This window comes from Siniperca chuatsi, linkage group LG16, assembly GCF_020085105.1.
Source record: "Siniperca chuatsi isolate FFG_IHB_CAS linkage group LG16, ASM2008510v1, whole genome shotgun sequence".
Lineage (NCBI taxonomy): Eukaryota > Metazoa > Chordata > Actinopteri > Centrarchiformes > Sinipercidae > Siniperca > Siniperca chuatsi.
The window spans coordinates 18403016-18424346 of NC_058057.1; the positions used below are offsets into that span (position 1 = coordinate 18403016).

The 21331-nt window shown below is 40.1% G+C and overlaps 1 protein-coding gene and 1 long non-coding RNA gene across 2 annotated transcripts; one reads left to right on the top strand and one right to left on the bottom strand.

Annotated features, from left to right (window-relative positions):
• Positions 1–1766: 1766 nt before the first annotated feature.
• On the top strand, positions 1767–17653 carry apobb.1 (apolipoprotein Bb, tandem duplicate 1). The gene is given in 34 exon segments (XM_044169965.1): positions 1767–1911; positions 2314–2346; positions 2466–2578; positions 2676–2821; positions 2947–3094; positions 3253–3405; positions 3789–3913; positions 4022–4107; positions 4217–4661; positions 4795–4909; positions 4992–5141; positions 5226–5313; positions 5316–5436; positions 5567–5762; positions 5857–6036; positions 6153–6356; positions 6472–6639; positions 6754–6959; positions 7277–7459; positions 7553–7683; positions 7796–7972; positions 7975–8005; positions 8093–8265; positions 8508–8668; positions 8755–8864; positions 8954–9327; positions 9645–11387; positions 11390–11407; positions 11410–11829; positions 11832–15671; positions 15765–15876; positions 15967–15990; positions 16134–16320; positions 16414–17653. Coding segments are annotated over 34 exon segments (11412 nt in total). The 5' UTR covers positions 1767–1856; the 3' UTR covers positions 17410–17653.
• On the bottom strand, positions 17512–19205 carry LOC122863448. The gene is made up of 2 exons (XR_006375011.1): positions 18616–19205; positions 17512–18540 (listed from the first exon to the last, which is right to left on the bottom strand). It is a non-coding gene; the product is annotated as an uncharacterized LOC122863448 (long non-coding RNA).
• Positions 19206–21331: the final 2126 nt, after the last annotated feature.

Consider the following 21331-nt stretch of genomic DNA (forward strand, 5'->3'; position numbering starts at 1 on the left):
CATGTAGTGCATGTTTCAAATACGAAAGCATGCTTGCAGCTATTTTTAGTTGTGTTCCCTCAAAGTATCCTCTCCCATTAGACCCTCTGAGATCATCGAGAGAATGGAGACGCATTACTCTAATGCAATGAGGCTTGGCAGGATAAACCTCAGACTGTATATCTACATTTGTCTTTCAGCAAAGATGATTGTTTTTAAAACAAAAATATCTCCATTTATATGAATATATGAAAAAAAAATATGTAATTAAGCATCAGCTAAATGTCTAAAATGCGAATAAAACACAAAGTGTTCAGAGGCTCAAGAACCCTTTGGACTCTATCTGTGTACATGTCTGTCAGTGCAAACACTATCAGACAAACTTTTAAGAGGTGCTGATGGGGATATATTGCAACAGGCCATTACACAACGTTCAGGTGTAGTTATGTGATCGATATACAAAAGAACAAAAGAAAAAAATATTTTTTTAACTGCATGTTTTCTAAAACTTGGAATAGTAATGAAAAATACATAAAACCTAATAAAATAAAATAGTGCCAAGGTTATTGCTGTTTATTTATTCATTGCATGTGCTGTACCTGCTGCAAACTTGACTGCAGTCCAAATTTAAACAGCAAATCAAACTCAGCATGAACCTTTGAATCTTTGTAAATCAAAGTTCATTATCTAACCCATTTCGAAGTTTGGCAAATGTTTTTACTGTTTTCATTTTGGCTTGTGGCAGTGGAAGCAGACCATCAAGCATCTAACTCTTTTACAAGATAATATACTGTAAGTACTATAAAATTATTTTAACTGTAAAGATTAGCCACATTCCCATCTAAAACAATGAGTATAGTCCTAATGTGTGTAGTATTGTGTTTAATAAATGTACTTAGAGATAATTACATTAATGTAAAACTGACCACAACTGTAACTGCCGATGAAAAAAAGCCTTTTGCCTAACTCTGGTGCATTTACAGAAATGTTAATTAATGTGCACTGTCCCTGTTAAATAAACCAATAAATAAATTGACCAAACCAACTCTAAAAGACTAATCCAACATTTACATAACCGAGGAAATGCTGCTTTAGGTTGTTGGTTTCTTTTTGGTCAATATCATCAATGGATAAAGCAGCTGATAAGTTTATCATGTTTTCATCTAGAGAGACTTTGGAGCACGCCTTGATCACTCTGTGCTCACTAATGAGTGTCTATCACTGACCTGATTCACACTGGAGCTGTTGGCTAGTTAACTTCATTGATTGACTTTGCATTTTTACAGCAGAAGTTCAAGAATATCAACTTCTGCCTGATAATGGACCTTTAAAACCTTGGGACCTAAATTTAGTCCTTATAACATCCCATTAGTTCTAACTATGCATCCAGCAAAATGTGAAATATTTTACCCAGATTTTAGTCTAACCCTTGTGATATGAATCTTCACAATGAATAACAGTAAATCACAGGAAACATAATAATTCTTATATAAATAGATATCACCGAAAACAGTAAAATCACTGTGATCACACAACTGCATTTCATGGATATTTCAATTACATTAGTGGTGAAGTATTTTAAAACCACCAGTATCTGATAAGGTTATTTTTAATGCAGTGAAATGAAGACATTTTGAAGATTTAACAGATCTGATCAGTTTTGCAAGCCTGAGCCATAAGTATCATTTTAAACCTTTTGCCTTTGTCCCTCCACACAGGAGCATGAGGTGGACTTTGAGCATTCAAAGCACTGTCTGCGCCTCCCAGTCCTCTGACAGAGCCCAGCTGAGGGTATAAAAGTCCCGAGCTGAAGTTGAGAAATCAGTCTCGCCTGAGTACTCGCCAACTCCAAGGAAAAGAGCTTCAACGAACCCATTATGGGGGACTCAAAGCTCTGTCTTTTGCTGCTCCTCAGCACATCTGCCTTGGCTTGTGAGTAGCTCTTAGAAGTTTTTTTTTGAACATTGGACATAGTTTTCAACTGTGTAATAGTTTTTTTTTAGTTTTTTGGAATTATTTTTTTCAGTTTGGCATATGATCGCCCACTGTTTTGCTGCAAATTATTAAATCAAATATTTCCTAAATTGTATTCTATTCTTTTTACAAAGCATTAAACTTATGTTATAATAAACTTTAAAACTATCACATAAGAATTTGTCATAAAAGTAAAATGTTACCCACCTGTGCCACAATAATAACTATGACCTAGGACCTATGGATTAGTGCATTTATACTATATTTTACTTTATTTTATTTCACAGTCAATCTGATTGTTTTCACTTGCATTAGAAATACTAAAAATAAAATTATCTGACTTTTTTTTCCTCTAAACAGTTGCCCAAGATAGAGATCAACCCACCTGCCTGCGTAAGTAACACCAGACTACTGTGTTGACATCAAGTCTACACATTTATAATACTTTTATGGGAGTAAATAGATTGCTTTTACATACAAAATCTCTTCTTAACACTGATTTTATTTTTTAGTGGCCAAAAGGTACAAGACTCTACACAAGTATGAATACCAATACGAAGCTGAATCTTTGAATGCCATCAACGGAGCGTCACAGCTCAAGAACGGACCCAAGGCCTCTTGTACGGTACGAGAAAGATCTTTCACAATCATCTTTCGTCATCTGATTTTTCGCTTTCTATCTTTTACACAGAGTAAAAAAAAAATTTAACCTTCTCTCACAGGTTGAAATTGAAGTACCTCAGACTTGTAGTTTCATCGTCCGCACCACTGGCTGTAGACTGAGTGAGGTGGCCGACATGGACGCAGAAGGCAACCCTGTGTTCGGTCCTGCACCCAGCTCTGATGCATTTGCTGCTGAAATGGAGAAGTATGTTACTTCATGAAAATCCCTGATGTCAAAGATTATTTTCATTGAAACTTTTATCACTAATCGGATATCTTTGGAGATTTTACACTGATAATTAAAATCAAATATCATACATTTTCTTTTAGATATCCTCTGAAAGTTGTGGTTGAGGGTGTGTACGATGTGAAACTGTACCCTGAGGACGGTGAGACAACAACAATCCTGAACATCAAGAGGGGTATCATCTCTGCCCTGGCTGTGCCTCTTCTGGAAGAAGACAAGAACAAGAACATGGTACACTGATTAACCAAGAAAGTGAAAAATCTGATATTTCTCATATTTTAGTACCACCTACAAAGTAAACCATGGTGATATTTACAGTTTGAAAAAAACTGCCTGTAGTAGGCTACATTCTAAATATATATTTTTTTGTCTCTGATCATCCATTTCAGCCCACCATCCACGGCAAGTGCAAGACCTATTACACTGTCAATGCTAGAGAGGACATTGCAACTGACATCAGCCTCAACAGGGATCTGTCCAGATGTGACAAATTTGTCCCAATGAGAGATCACACCAGCCCCCTGGCACTTATTTCTGGCATGGTAAGATATCCAAACCTCATTATCCATGGTAGCAACATAAACTTTGAGAGTTGATTAAAAAAGCTTTTACACTAGCCACATTTGCACCCTATACATCCAGTCTTGGATAGTTATCAAATCAAAATATTCCTGTTGCACAGGAAGTACATTTATGTTTGTGAAACTAGCAAGAGTAATTTTTGTAAATTAGGAAAATAATTACTAATAATTACCACCTAAAGAAACTCAAACTTTATGGAATGAGAATCCAAATAAAAAGACTGAAACTGCACCACAAACTATATTTGATTGACAAGTGGTATCTGGGAAATGCAGAGTAAACTTTTTAACTCCTTCATTTCAGTTACTCCACTAGATTAATATGATTATTTGTCTATCTTCAGCACTACCCTCTTGCCCAGCTGGTCAGAAGTTCACAGACCTGCAACTACAAGTTTGACAATGAGAAGAAACACATGACCTCTGGGTCCTGCACTGAGAACCACATCCTCATTCCCTTCTCACACAAGTAAGTCAAACCTTGTACAAGACTCCATAAAATGCTCTGTTATGTAAGTGTGTATACTCATGTGCAAGAGCTCTACAGTATTTTTAACCATGTGTTTTCCTCCTACAGGGGAGAATATGGTGTTACCAATGTTGGAAAGCAAGAACTGACTCTGGTTCAGGTTTCTCCTCACAATGAAAGAGTTTTTGAGCACAGTAAGCCCTTTGTTTAATTTGTATTGTTTTCATTTATATTTAATTATTTTTTAAATTGTCACTAAAGGTAACATTAACTCATTATAACCATGTTGCTTGTGTTTCATAGGTGACATTGTCAAGGGTCTTCACATGGAGGCTGTTGAGGACAAGAGCGTTGTCCAGGATAAAGATGCAGGTCTGAACCTTCTGAGAGAACTGGCCACTCTGCCTGAGACTGAGGGTGAGAGGAGGGCCCACCTCTTCCACAAGCTTGTCACCATGGTCCGTGGAATGAAGACTGAGACCCTGAGTCCCGCCATTCCTGAGGCTCTTGCAGTGTCCCGTGTCCTGACCTATCAGGTTCTGGTCCAGTGTGGAACCCCTGAGTGCAGCAGTGCCATCATGCAGATCCTCAGGACTTTTGACACTTCCTCACTTGAAGTTGATGCCACTGTTTTTGCTATGGGACTCATGTCCAATCCTTCTGCCCTCCTGATCAATGACATGCTCGAGATGGCCAAATACAAGCCCAGCAAGCCCATCATGTATGCCCTAAGCAATGTTGTCAAAAGGTGAGTGAAGTTAACCACACTTTATTCCAGTTAAAAGATCAGCTGAATAATATTTTTTAACAGACGTTTTCCCCTTTGTGTAAAATACGCTACACATTGTTTAAATTTGAATTTAAACAATCCTCTTAAACAGGTTGTACAAAGCTGAAGGAAAACTGATCCCTGAGATTCACTCCGTTGCTGAGTTCATGGCTGCCCAGTTGGGTGACTGTTCTGGTGACACGGACAACACCTTCATGACATTGAGAGTGGGTAACCTTCCCTATACATCAAAATTTAAATGACTGCCAACACCAATGAGCAGAACAGTAATGTGTCCTTTGATTCTAGGTTACTGGAAACATGGCTCCAGCTGTGGTACCTGCTAGTCCTGCACTCAGAGCTGCTGTGATCCACTGTGTGAACCAACCTGCAGCTTCGCTGTCTGTGCAGCAGGCTGCCATTCAAGTGTACAGGCTGACTCCGTCCCTGAGGAGGCAAGTCAAATTGTGTAATGGGTTTCACAGATTATCTGAATAATTATTTCTACTGCGTGCTAATTTTATTGATATTGTTTGGTCACAGGCCAGAGAGGTTCTCATGCAGGTGCTTTTGGACAGTGCTAGCCCCATGCAAAAGCGTATTGCTGCATATCTGGTACTTATGAAGGACCCCAGCCCACTGAGCTGGCCCAGCTGGCTGATGCCTTGCCCAACGAGCAGGACAAACAAGTCAAGAGCTTTGTGATCTCTCACATTACTAACATTTTGTCCTCAACTGAGCCAGAGACCCAAGAGTAAGTGAAAAGCAGTTGCAGCTTTATATTTATATTATTTAAATTTGTTGTTTCACTAGATGGTGAGTAGGTGTCCTGATTTGATCACCATCAGTTGTTTAACTGTAATGTTATTTTTTCTTTCGTACAGACTGAGACAGAAGATCCATGATGCCCTGCAGGGTAACGAGGTCGGGCCCACCATGGACCCCACCAAGTTTTCTCGCAACTACAAGTTCGGATCTGTGGAGGGCAACATGATCTTTGAGGGTACCAGCTACCTGCCAAAGGAGGTCATGCTTGAAATGACTCTGAAGGCATTTGGCTATGAGATTGACATGATGGAGGTAAACATTTTGAGCTGTTTTAATCTAAACTGTACCTTGAGATGATTTTTCTGCAAGCTAAGTTGTGACTGTTAAAACTTTGTCACCTTTACAGATTGGTATGGAGGGCAAAGGATTTGAGCCAACTGTTGATGCCCTATTTGGAGAGAATGGCTTCTTTCCTGACACTGCCCTGAAGACAATGTACTTTGTCTCTGACAACATGCCACTTAGAGTCAATGAGATCCTGCAGAACATGCTGCCTGCCATGAAGAAGGACAGGATGAAAAGACAGGTACTCAGACCAATCTATTTTGTACCCATTAATCAGACTAAAAATCACCGTAATTATGATGATGAATTTTTTCAAAAGGAACCATCTTGTAATAGAGTGTGCACATCTATGTTCAGGCCTCCCAGAACCTGATGAGGGACATCGGACGCAACCTCAACAAACTCGTCAGGGAACTGAAGATGGCACAGTCTCCCGAGGCAATGGTTTACCTGAGACTTTTGGGAAATGAGCTGGGATACCTGAACACCAACGAAATGGAGGAGATTGCCTACTCTGCTGCCATGATGACTGACAGCATGTTCAAGATGTTCCCAACTGATGTAAGGAAATTATTAGTTATTTTTTTAAAGAAAAGCTGACAATGAAACAATGCATTAATTTAGAAATTCCTTGTCTATGATTTAAATGTCCCATGTGTACTTTTATTTGCCACAGCTAATGAAGGCACTGATGACCAAGGCTGACAACACAATCTTTGCCCACTACATCTTCATGGACAATGAATTCTTCCTGCCTACTGTCACTGGAGTGCCTCTGAGGATTGCACTGTCTGGTACTTTCACCCCTGGCATCAAGGGTGGACTTAAGATTGCTCCTGACATGGTAATTATCTTTAAACTTCTTTCCAAAAATGGGTTTTACAGCCAACTAACTGTCTGGTTTTCTATTACACAGAATCAACACAACCAGTCACTTATGTCTACTGTGTTTCCACAGAGTGAAGTTACCTTCATGCCCTCTGCTGGCATTGAGTTTGTAACTCAGGTTGGCTCCCACATCCCTGAATATGTCAACTCTGGATTAGAGATGCACACCAACATTTTCCACGAGAGTGGGCTCAGTGCCAAGATTTCCATGGGACGCGACAATGTCAAGCTGACCATCCCTGCTCCAATGAGTCCTACAAAGCTCATCAAAATTACGTAAGTCTAAGTAGAACTTTCAGATATTATGCAATTTTCTCCACCTTAAATGCAGGACACAGTAACACCATCACTAGTAAATGAGAAAGAAACAGCCAGAAGCTGCTTTGCACTTCACGTTGTAATGCAACAGTTAATCTAGCTAACCTGAAGTATAAAGGGGACAATGTTATTTAACAAGGGAAAGATACCTGTGTAGTTTCAGTGCAAAAAAAATTCTCTGTGTAATCATGGCCTCATAAAAAATACATATTTTCATATTTCTACATTTAAGACAACCAAAGTTACATTTTAACTTTGCTACATTGAAAATTTAGAAACACCCTGGTGGCAGTGACTGGATCAGAGGTGAAGACCATCCCCCCTATGGTGATGGACAAGGTTGATGTTAACAAGTGCACTCCCTTCTTCGCTGGAATGAAATACTGCACTGATCTGCAGTACATTGATGCTTTCTCTCAGGAGACAGCCCCCTACTTCCCCTTCACCGGAGACAGCAAGTGAGCAAGACTTTCTAAACCATCAGCAAATATTTGTCTTTTTAAAATAAATCACCTACGAATATTGGCTAATTAATTGAATTATCTAAACAGATTTGCTGTGGAGCTCCATCCCACTGGTGAAGTCACTGAGTACACAGCCACTGTTGCCTACGAGCTCCTCAGGGAGGGAGAGGAGGGCCGGCAGAAGGTTGACTCTGTGAAGTTTCTTCTGAGGGCTGAAGGTAATGTACAGAATTGAAAAAAATATTTCTAATTTATCACCAGTTCAATTTGGAAAAGCACTGAAGTTCAATGGAGTTATATAATATTACTATATTGGTTGGCCAACAACAGGTGCAGATCCCACTGAAGCCAGCGCAATCATGAAATATAACAGAAGGAAGAATGTCATCACAGCTGACATCCAGATCCCTGACTACGATGTGGAGGCTGGACTCAGGCTGGGTGTTGTTGATGGAAACACCAAGGGCAAAGGAACTCACTCCATCACTCTGGACTTTATAAACAAGAACATCCTCAGCTCTCCCTGGTTGGCCGTGCCAAGTGAGAAATCAACCAGTTATTCTCATGATATTGCATTAATGCCCCCTCATAATTGAGAGTACACTAACTCACTGTTACATTTTTCAGTCTGAAAGCCATGAAGGAAGGTATGCTGCAAGTCCAACTTCTCGTCCCCTCAATGAAAGCTGATGCCACTGTCACAGCTAGCATGAAACGCGATGAAGAATTGGAATTGGAGCTTAAGAGTGAAATTAAGGTCATGGACGCCACCTCTGAGCAGAAAATAGCAATGAAATATGGTAATGTAATTTTGCAGTTACCCTTTTTTTTCAAAATATTTCATTACAATTCATTTAATAGTTCCGTAGTTCTTATACAGATGCATACAAACCTGGGTCACATCCTAAAGGTAGCTACATCTGCCATTATCAGAATTGTGGTTAAAATTTGGGACCCAAAATATAGAGCCAAAAACCAATAACATGACATTGTTAACCATTTAAGGCGGAGATTTTGAATTAATTGTTTTCTATTGTTGCAGATGCCAGCAAGGTTCAGGTTGAGTTCAAGTCTGATGTGAACACTGAGACCACCAGCTTGCCAAATGCTGATATGTTCGAGAAGTATGGCAACCAACTTCTTGACATGCAGATGGGGCAGACCGACATGAAAGTCCGTCACATCTTCAAGAAGTTTGTGGAGGTATGAATGTTGGATTTAACAATTCAAATTTTATTTGGTAAGAATGAGAAGCATGCATAAAACATTGATTATCTTTTTTTTCTTAGGCAGCAAACAACTACATGGAAAAGTATGGCGCTGATATCCCTTACATTCAGAACTTCAGAGTACCTGATATGCCTGAGATTTCCTTGCCAGAGACATTGTTCCTGAATACGTAAGTGTGAACAACGCCATGATAAATGTTTAAATTATCTGAATATTTTTCCAAAACATTTATGCAATTTTCTTTTGTCTTTTCAACAGTGAGGCAAAGGCTGTCTACTACTTCAACAATGAGCGTTTCACCATTGTCATCCCTCTCCCTCTTGGAGGAAAGTCAACAGAAGAGCTTAACTTCCCACCAGCTTTGACCACACCTCACATGTCTGTGCCCCAGTTTGGACTGGAGATCGTCTCCATGGAGATCCCCATCCCAGAGCTTGTTGTCCCCGAGAGCCTTACTCTGTCTATTCCTCTTTTTGGCAAAGCTGAGGTTTCAACACTAATGACAAGCAACCTATATGACATGGAGGCCTCAATGGCTGCCGGCAAAGATGTTGTGGAGACACCAAGCTACTCAGCTAAGTTTGATGTGAAAGGAACCTCCCCACTTGACATCCTCTCAATAAAGATTGAAGGTACTTCATAGTAAATATCATTCATGAATTTAGAAATTGTTACATTGTTATCCTTAACTCACAGTTAAAATGATGTGTTGTTCACTCTTGGTAGAACAGTTTTCAGTTACAGTTTTCAACTTCTACTAAAACAATGTAGCTTAAATTCAGTGGACGTTTTACAGTGTTCTCTGTATAAAACTACACTAAAGTAATGGATTGTGTATATTTCTGTTAGGTATATTGTATACATCAAATAAACTCACTGTTTTGATGAAAAGTAATCACACTATGCAATTATCAGTTATCAATCTTTTCTTCTTTTGTGTTTTATGTAGGCTCTGGAATGTTGGCCACCACTGATTCCATCAAGGCCCATTTGAAAAGCTCTTTGGCCCATAAATTCATTGAAGCCAGTATTAGTATTGTTGAGGATGCAACCATCACAGAAAAAATCAATTTGAGATCAAGCAGCAAGATTGAAGCCACAAGCCCATTCGGTCTCAATATTGCACTAGAGCACACTGGTATGGCTGGTATCACCAGTAAAGAAATCTCTGCTGATAGCAACTTTGAGGCAATGTTCAAGGCTGGACCCATGTTTGGCAAGACCATTTCAACCCAGTCATTCATCATCTTCCCATTCAGGCCAGAAGCAAAGATCGATTCTACCGTTCAGTTTGACTCCACCATTGTTAAGGCCCAGAACACAATTGCAGCAACCCTTGTCAATGGTGAATTCTCAGTTGTGTCTAACACCAATGCCTTTGAAGACATCTTGACCCATGTTGTTGAACTTTCCTTCAAAGACCACAAGTTGTCTCTGAAATGTGATGCAAATGCCCTTGCTCTTGGTATGAAGATCCGTAACCAGGCTGAAGCCTCTGCTGGTGCTGGAGAAGTGGCCATGAGAATGGAGACAAATGCAGACCACTCTGAAAACCGTGTTTACTCTCTGCTGACTGCCTCTCTTGATGTCAATGGTCTGGCTGTAAACAGTGATGCCACTGTGAAGCTCCTTGAGAATGAGGCTACTCACAAGACTACTCTGAGAATGAACAAGGATGGTTTGACCACAAGTGGAACAACCACCCTCCAGAGCCCCCTGTCCCTTGAAAACACCTTCAATGCTGGGCTCGATGCTTCAAGGGCTACTCTATCCATTACCAACAAGGCTGCAATGCAAGACATCAAGGTTGATAATGCCAACACTCTTGTCATTACTCTCTCTAGCCTTGACTTCAACTCAAAGGCTGAAGCCACAGCAAGTGAGTATGCCTCTTACACTCATGATATCACCATCGACCTGAAACCCTACACTGCTTCTGCAAATGTTAACAACAACCTGAAACTTCTGGCTGCCAACTTCATTAATGAGGCTCAGCTGCAGGCAGAGCTGTATAAGATGGGCCTGACTGGAAGCCTGAAAGCCATCTATGGTGAGGAAGAGATCAAGCATACCTATCAGGTAAATTATGCTGATATGACAGCTAATGCAAAGTGCAGCACCACTGGAAAACTCTTTGGAACTCACATGAGCCACAACACTGAGCTTGAAGTTGTTGGTCTTGCTGCCAGGATCACCAACGATGCCCGCTTCAACTCACAGCCAATGCGCTTTGACCACACCATCCGTTGCAGTATTGTACCTTTTGATTTCAACCTTGATGCCATTTTCAGTGCTGATGGAGACATGACCATGTATGGAAAACACAGTGCCCAGCTCTATGGCAAGTTCCTCCTTAAAGCACAACCCCTGGCTTTTGCTAGCTCACATGAATGCAGAGCATCAGTAACCCAGCAGCTAGATAACGGTTTTTCCCTTGAGACCACATTTGACAACAAGATGGATAATGTTCTGTCACTCCAAGAGCAGAAGACCAGTTTTAGAATGAAGTCTAAAGTAAATGAGCATGCCTTTAATCAGGACATGAGTGTTTACAACACTGCTGAGAGAACTGGAATTGAGGTTTCTGGCACCGTCCTCACAAACATCTTCAACACAGACTCCACAGGGAACCAGGAATTCACCATCTCTGGCTTCCTCAAGTATGACAAGAACACAGATAGTCACATTATTCAGTTCCTCTGATTGAAAATCTCCTGCCTTCTTGAAAAGCATCAAGGGCTGTATTGTGCATATAGCAGAGGCACTGCAAAACTACATCAACAATGAGGAGATAAGGGCTAAACTTGAGGCACTTCCCCAGCAAGTAAGTGACTTTGTTTCTCAACTGAATTTAGAAGGCAGCTTAATTCAGCTGAAGCAGTATTTCAATGATTTTACTCAAGAATATGTCATCTCCATGGACGATGTGGAAGCCTTTTTGCGAAACCTGAAGGTTACTGTTGAGAAACTTCTGGCTGATCTCACTGTCTACATCCAACACTTTGCTGGTATGATGAAGGAGATTATTGTTAGTTGCACCCTGCCTGAAACCCTCATCCAGAAGATCCAGCAACAGCTGAATGCCATTAATGAGGAGTATGACATCAAGGCTATGGTTGTCTATGTAATTGATACCATGAGGAGGTGATCCAGCAGATTGACCTGGAAAAGCTGAAGGGTAGTAGCATCGCTTTCCTGCGTGATATCGATGCCAAGTATGAAATCATGGCTAAACTACAGACAATCATGAGTGATATGAAACAAATAATTGAGAACTTTGACATGCAGACATTTGCTGCTGAGCTGAAGAGGTACATTTCATCCATTAACATTAAAGCTCACATTGAGGAACTAGTGAGTCAGATTCCCACAGACATTTTCAGCGATATAACAGATTATATTAGGGAAATGATTCAGGACCTTGACATCCTAGCTAAGATCAACACATTCTATGCCAAGATGAGAGAGTTGATTGTAAAGTTTGAGGCTGACAAAAATGTTCAAGTTATCTTGGAAAATGCTGTGGAGCTTATCAAGCAGTTAAGAATTGAGGAAACCATCAGCACTGTAGCCAAGATTGTGGAGGACGCAGACATCCCTACCAAATTCATGCAAGTCTTCCAGGGTGCTATCAACTACTTGAAAACAACTGAGGTTAAGGATATAATTCAAGATCTGAATATGTATATTGAAACCATTGTGCATAAACTGAAGTCATTGGACTACAATGACTTTGTGGATTATGCCAATCACATTATTGCTGAGTACACAGTTTATGTGAATGAGCTGATCAGGACTCTTGAAATCCCCCAGAAGCTTGAGGCAACAAGAGACTTTGTCAATCTTGTCTTATCCTCTATTAGAGGCTTTATGGAACGCCTGAGGGAAATCAAAGTTGCAGAAATGATTAAATCTGTAAAGGATATCATTGACCAGGTTGTGTTTGATAACCTTAACGCATTTGCTGAATTTATGAAACAGAAAATTAGAAATTTTGATATCAAAGCTGAGATTACCTCTTATGTGGACTTCGTAAGCAAATACTACACGAGAGTCATGACCATCATCACTGATACATTCACCAATATGGTTGAGATGATAAAGAAGGTAGCACCTGAGCAAAAAATCATCAGTGAGATTCAGCAAATCATTGATGGGCTTATTGCTGAACTTAAGAAAGCTGAGTTGAACATGCCATCCTTCATCATTCCTTTCACTGATCTTGTTGTGCCTTCATTGAAGTTCAGTATGGATCAGCTTGAACAGTTTGAAATCCCAACACAGCTGAATATCCCTGAGTTCACCATCTTGGGCTTCCACACTGTGAAAGCCACCACAATTTCCTTTGATGACATCCAGCAGAGAATCATTGAACTTATTGATTTCTTTGTAAACTTTGAGATCAAAATGCTTGATGTGGATGCTTTCTTTGGAGACCTGACTATGAACTATCTTCCTTCTATGCCTGAGATAACCTTCCCAGAAATTACTCTTCCTGAGGTCTCATTCCCTACTATCCCACAAGTTCCTGTAGAAAAGCTTGTTAAGTCTCTTCAGGTTCCTGAGCTCAGGCTGCCAACCATTCCAAGTGAGATGATGGTCCCATGCTTTGGTAAACTCTATGGTGAGATCAGATTCCACACTCCCATCTACACCGTCAAGACATCTGTTGAGTTGCAGAACTCTACTGAGAGTGAAATGAACCCGACATTCACTGGATTCCTTACATCCCAGGCCACATCTTCAAGTTTTGAAATTCTTAATTACAAACTTGACTCCACTGCTCGTATTGCAATCCCAAAAATGAGTCGTGTTGTATTTGCAGAGACTCTCAAATTCAACCATCTTGCTCTTGGAGTTGAACATCAGGCATCTGTAACTATCTATGGCCCATCAGCCCAGGCCCAAGCCAAAACTACAATTAAGGTTACCACTGCGCCTTACATGGCTGACTTTATGAACACAGCCTTTATTGGTATGGAAGAAGGAATGTCTGCCTCTCTCGATACAACTTACACTCATGTAGTGGAAATCCCAATTGTCAACGTCAGAAGTGAGGCCACTGTAAACCAGAAAGCAATTGCTCGCCAAGATGGCTACACCTTCGCTCTAAAAGCTGATAATTCAGGCAATGGTAAGTTTAATGCTTATGATGTCAACCACAAGAGCAACTTGCATTTGTCCCTCACTCCCAGCATTTTCACTCTAACTTTCTCTGGTGACACAGACTCTACCATCTTAAAGATGAAACAGCATATTACTGCTGAATCTGGCACCCTTACCTACTTCAAGTTTAATGTTCGCAATGAGGCAGAGGCACCAGTCATTAAGAACAGTCTTTTTGTGGCATCTGGACATGCCAACCTTTATGATATGAAGGTTGAGCTGCAAGCAAACCATGACACAGAACTGTATGGTGCAGTCAGTGTAGTCCTGTCCAATGGAATCAAAATTGTAGCCCATCCTGTTGAGCTTGTCTTTGAATTCCAAAACAAAGGAAATGCCAAGGTCAACATCTTTGATGCTCTGACTGCTAAGATAGATCTGCAGAATGATTACTCAGCCATCTTCAAACCTGACAGCCAACAGATGAACACCGTAGCTCTGGCTCGTCTTAATCAGTACAAAATGTTTTACAATTTTACTGCTGACAATAATGAAAATGAGGCTGGCATCTTTGTTGCCATGGAAAGTGAGGCCAATCTTGACTTCCTGACATCCCCCATCAGCATTCCTGAGATTGACCTGCCTTTTGTTGACTTCCATACTCCAGCTATCAGTGATTTGAACTTGTATGAGCAGACTGGATTGAATAACATTTTGACCACCACTGAGCAGACTGTGGATGTGGATGCCAAGGTTGTTTACAAGAAAAGCCAAGCTGCCCCCCTTGTTGATATGATGGGTCTGATCCAGATTCCCTCTGTGGGTAACCTGATCACAGAGCTGTCTTTCAAGTCTACCATCATTAATCTGAATGTCAATGCTGGACTGTATGCTGAGGATAATCTTGTGTTCCGTCTGGGAGCTACCACAGCCTCTGTGTTTGAGGGTCTAAAAGCCAAACTTGATGGCACCACCAGTCTGACCACCAAGACAGGAATCAAGTTGGCCAATTCCCTCTCCCTTGAAAATCGTCACATTGAAGGCACTCATGACAGCACCATCAGTATGAGTACTGAGACTTTTGAAACTGCTGTCTCTGTGGCTACTGTTGCAAAGATTGCCCTGCCTATACTCAACCTGGAAGCAAACCAAAATCTGGTTGCAGACACCAAAACCAAGCCAAATGCTGATTCCACTTTGAGGATGAAGGGTGATTTCAACATCCCTGTGATCAAGGCTGTTGGAAAGGCTGAGGCAGACCACAGTCTGAAACTGGAGGGAACCTTTGAGTATGTTTCTATGGAGTCATCCACAAGGGCAAACATGGATGGCACAGTGCTTGAGGGCTATCTAGTTTTGGGAGTCCTGGATAATGAAGTGAATCTGTATCTGAATAATGATGGCCTACGCTCCACCTCTAAGATTATTGCTGATGCCAAGCTTAACCATGGCACCACCAAAGTCATTGGCATGGATGTAAATGAGAATCTTGCTGTTGAAGCCTCCCTGAGCCGTGTGTATGCAGTGCTGAAGTATACTAGCAACAATGAGGCAAATGTCTTTAATTTCAACACCAATGGGAAGCATGTTGCCCAGGCTACTATTGATCTTGCACCAACCTCTTCCTTGACTGCTGATATGGAGATAGATATGTCTCAGCCAAGCAGCCTGGGTGACTTCACCATCTTTGACAAAACTGTTGCTGAAGTGACAGCCTCCAAGCAGAAGATCACTACCAATGCCAAGTTTGTCAGCCCACTGTACACCGCAATCCTGGTAGCTGAAGCAGAGGGCAATGCTCCTTTCTTCACAGTCACCCTAAAGTCCTCTGCCACCTCTGTCATTGTGCTCTTGGAATATGACGTGGATGGTGAGTTGATGAAATTAACTAAACATATTTATCGGCTTCATGTTGCAAGCATTGTTGAGCACTAAATCTTACAAAACTAATTTCTTTCAATAGCTTCTACTACTGCAAACTTTGAGAATGAAGCTCTGAACTTGATTAGCAAGGTTGTCCTGACACATGCTGACCTGACCATGGATGTCAACCATGTCACTACTCAAGCACTGAGGTAACATTCTGTGGTTGTTTTACAATATATGTTAATAATAACCTGATGTTCAAGGTTTAAAGTAATTAACTCCTTTTCTTTACATTTAAGGAGAAAGCGCCAAGCTGATGACAGGTACATTTTCAATTTACTGTTTCTTCTCAATTTCTTCGTGACCTCCGTTATTTTAATGTGTATAAATCAGATTCCTTCCTATTAAATATCAGGTCAAGAATTACTCGTGACTTCTTATTTGAAATGCTTTCTTTCTCTTCCAGTGACTCTCGCCACACCTTGAATGTGGACATCATCAGTCCTACTTTTTCTGATGTGAACCTTCGTTATGCTGCTCGCAGAGATGGTATCAGTGCTTCAGTGTCTACTCCCTCCACTGGCTTCCTGGGCCTTCAGTTCAATGGCAGAGTCCCATCTCAGATGAGTGCAAGAGTCTATGGTCGTTATCCTGTGAGTATCATTAACATTACCTTTTTGATACGATGGAAAACAAAATACTAAAATCAAAATATAACTAAAATAATATTTTCTTCTATTCGACAGTCTGCCCCAGAGGTTGATGTTGACATCTTGGTCATCAGATCATCTTCTAAGGATGCTGATAAGATGAACCTGCAGATTGCCTACAACATGGAGGCACCAAAAGTAATGCTCTCTGAACTCAAGACCAGACTCCCTTCCATCATCTCTACAGTCACAATGTTTGCTGACAAGTACCAGATGACAAAGAAAATGGAGGAGTTGAAGAACACTGTTGTTAACTGCATTAATGAGGCCTATGATGCTGCAATCAACTATGATGTTCAAATTAGCCAGCTGTCAATCTTCTTCAGGAACATCATTGTCCAGTACCAGAAAACTGTCCAGGTCTTCCTGGATGCTGTCATCAAGGTCTTGAGGGAGACCAGGTTCAAACTGCCTGGGTCAGATGAGATGACCACTCTCCCTGAGGTCCTAAAGAAGCTGACCAGCAGCATTGCGGCTATACTAGATATGACCATCCAGAGTATCTACGAGAACATGGACGTCTACTATAACTCCTTTGTTGAGATGATCAGCAGTGTGAAATTACGCATGCCAGTTGGTGATGCAATCACTGGAGGTCAGATCTTGGATCAGGTCAAAGCAGCTTTCAAGAAAATCTTTGATGAATTGGTGGACTTTGTGAAAAATATGGAGAGTCTTGACACAATGCTAGAGAAGATGGGTGAGACCCTTAAGGCTGTTGTTGAGAAATCTCAGGAGTTTGTTGACTCTGTCGAGTCTGACTATTTAGATGCAGTGTTCATCAACATCAATGTCTTCTATCGTAACTTTATCACAGTCATAAAGAATGTTGTTGACCAGATATCTGCTCTCAATATGGAGCATCTCAGCAATGCATTTGAGTACATTATGGACGTGTTCATTTATGTAATGGATCTGTTCAATATCAGTGTTTATGATTTCCTGCAGCAAACGTCAGAGGAGGCTCAAGCCTACATAAAAGTTAGTGAAGGAAGGCTTGAGATTGACCTTCCATTTCCCTTCCAACAGTGAGGAACCTCAAAAACTGAGGCCTAAGTCCATATGAAACACTACCATCTGTTCAAAACACATGTTTGGAAGGAGTATGGACAATTAGCTCTTTAACCATATTTATAATAATGAGTTTAACAAAAACAACTGTTGTATCATTTTAATTTAGATGGTTTATTGTGTACAAACATTGAACATGTAAAGTTTTACTGAAACTCACCTTCCTGCAAAGAGTGAAAGGCATCAATAAAATACATTAATGTAATCTGTAAATGTCTGATTTCCTGCTTCATGATGTTTTTTTGGAATTCACATTCAAACTTAAGTAAACCTGAGAGCAATTCATCAAAATTAAACTACACAATAAAGGGTATTGCTTAGTGTTGCATCATAGTTTGCATTTATTTGGTCATGATTCAAGAATTGATTGGTACTTTTAAAATAACTGATCTATGAAATTGACTAATTTGCTGATTCAATCAGATCAGTCAAGTAACTAGATATTAGTGATGCTACTTGAAATCAAAATTCTTGTAGACTGTATTTATTTAAAAGGATCCTCATTAGCTGACGCCAATGGCACCAGCTAGTCTAATTGGAGTTCGAAATCCAGTACATCATGTTCATACATATGCAACATCACATTTGTATTACGCTACGTTCATCACAAGTGCACCTCTAATGGTGTTACATTAAGTTCAAATTTTCTCAAACATTCATTCCAATGTACATTCAATTACATCGTCTTCAATGAATTAGTCTCAGAATTAGCCTCAGGGGCCATCACCAGGGAACAAGAACAAGACATTAAACATGACCAACACTGTTGATCAGCTGCTTATGTAATCCATTCTTAAATTGTATTTGAATGAGTGTTATGGTACACAGGGGCTGCACCCAAAAGCACGACTAGCACAGACGGAGTTGAAGTTGTTAGTTTCCGTTTATTGTAAAAACACAATGAGTAACCAGGAGTATGGAGGTAATCGCTGTGAGCCGGTGGACTGGGTGAAGACAGCAGGCTGGCAAGAGACTGGTGAGGGCAGGCAGGCGGAGTGAGGACAGCAGGCTGAAGTGGAGCAGCGGAAGATCCGAGCTGAGGTCTTCCTGGAAAGTCGGTGAGTAACTTGGAGGCAGGTGAGAGGAACAAAGCTGAATACAGGGAGTCAGAAAGTTAGTCAGGGTTACAGATAACATGAAAGCAAGTCAGAGGCCGAGGAGTAATACCACTTGGGTAAACGGACGATCTGGCAAAGACTGGTGAGAAGAGCCGGGGAGATATACTGCCAGGTGTTGAATGGTGGATGGAGAGCAGGTGAGCAGCAGCAGATGAGTAGCAGGTGTGTCAGTCTCTGATTGGAAGTTCACCGGAGGCCGTGCCCCGCAGCACACACACACACACACACACACACACACAAACACAGGAGGGGAACAAACGGGGGACAAACAGACAGACTCTAGGAATGGTACACCTGTTCCATGACAATGAGGATTTGCTATAGGATTGACGTATGTAAAGGGGGCAGCTATTCCAATGACTGATGGCACAATAAATGTCTTAGGCATTAGATTCTGGGCAAGGTGACATGATTTGACCATCACGTGCTGTTCTAGTGAAATAACTGAGAAAGTTACTACATTTGATCATTTGACTGTGTAAAAACTCTATTGCTACTACTACTGCTATTGCTGAAGAACGTAAGGCAAGCCTCTTCTCTACTGGTAACTTTGCTGTGCAGTATCCACCGTCTCATAATCAACATCTTAATAAGCTACACTTAACTTGACAGTACTCATTATTGCACTATTACTTCTTACTTATATTATTACATTGTATTATTATACCGTACATACTTATCAACTACTACTAACTAACTAACTACTATCAACCTCTAAATCCACTTTGGTACTTACACTTATTTTAGCTTTATACTTATATCCACTTCGTACTTAATTTATCTTACCTGTATTATAGTGTATTATATTTTGATTTGCGTAGTACTTCTATTCCTGTGTGCATTGACTTGATAGTGAGCAGCTGTAACAAAAGAGTTTCCCCTCAGGGATCAATAAAGTAGTTCTGATTCTAACCATAAGAGTTTACGATGCATGCTGTGTTCATTCTTATGGGGCCATGTAAGACTAGTCTAGCAGTTTATCCACCTGTTGTATAGGTTCAGTACAGACTCAACGTAGGCATAGATGACAGTTTATGACTAGATCACAGAATAATGGATTTGGTCTTTGAAATAATTAGTACCAACTCATTTAGTTTTATCCAATCCAAGACCAAATTTAAGTCGGAAGATAAAACTTCCTAGTTCTCCACTAGTTTTTGCTGCATAATACAGTGTAGAATCGTCGGCATTCATACAAGTATTGCATTGTATACTTCCTTAACGCAAAACAGATGGCAAGTCATTTTTAAAGATGGAATACAGGAATGGTCCAAGACAGCTACCCTGTGGAAGGCCCCTGTCTAGCCCTTTACAGTTCGACATGCTGCCTTTGTAATACACCCTTTGTGTTCTGCATGAAAGATAACTGACAGATTTTGCAGTAAAAACTAATTTGTCACTATGTTTGAAGTGTAACTCTGTAAAGTGTGAATGGTACGTATTATGTTTATCTTTATTTTGCCATTTAGGGATAAAATGTATAAATATTTCTCTATAACATCGAATATTCATGACTAAATAAGCAACAATCTAAGTAAACATTTGGGGAAAATTTCTTAGTTATTATTTATTAAGAGTTTAACATTGAAAAAGTGAGCTAAGCTGCTTCACCTGTACTGTTTAGGTGTGGTTTGATCAGATTTGACTGGTAGCAAACAGTCCAACAACTGTCAGCACATATTGCTCGGTGAACAGAAGTACATGACATCACCTTTTTCCAACTGAGCCCCACCTACTTCAAAACAGTAAGAAAGGTGCAAACAAAAAAATACAGAAAATGTCTCTCTTGTGCAGTAACCAAAACTATCCTAACTTTAGAAGAAGATTCTGTGTTCATGCAGGACACCATCAATCAAACTAATTTTTAGATTGCAATTAAAATAACTAATATCCTTCAAAATGTAACAAACATGTGTCTCAATTTTGTCCTGATAATACTTTTGTAACATTTGGATGATGTTTTGTATATTATTGATGTCTCTGGAACAGCTGTGATGATTTCATTATGCCCTTGGTATGGCCTCAAGTATGTCATGATAAGGGTATTTTTTTCCAAAAGAGATAAGCAGTTCACATAATGTACAGCCTAATTTAATGTGCGCAACATCATATCTACACAGCGGACTGGGACTGTAGTCCAATGCTCCTTTGACAAGAGTTGATAACCTGTTCAAGTTCTGTTTTGCAACTCCTTATCAATGGCTAGGGGGCACAACTCCACAGTTTCTGGGTTGTGCTTTTCAATAAGCATTTTAACAATATGATTATGCAATGTATGGTTCTCAACTTTGCACACCAAGTAAAATTGAGAAACTGAAAATGAAAATGCAGGCAATATTTAAAATATTTAATATTGGCTGTTTATTATTAACATGGGTTTTAAGTATGTTTGACATTTAAATTATTTATAGAAGCCTTAATGTTTTGAGTCTGTAAAGTATGTCATGCAAAAGATGAACCTAGTTGTCGATTGAAATGTGCTGGTGCAGACGTAGTTTTCACATAAACCTATACAAAGGTGTCTCTTTAGCATTCACTGTAATGAGACTTTTGGAAAACCTGGAAGTATTAAGAAACTCACAACTATAAATGTATGTGTCGACCTAAGAAGCAAGAGCAGGATATTACTGATGTTATATTTGAGCTTGTTTGCAAAAACATATCTCTGTTTTTATTCATTTTCCCAAATCATGTTTGTTTTGTACTCAAGGGAATATTAATCAAACTGGTATTGGTTTATTAATTTTACGAATGGCGTTTACCTC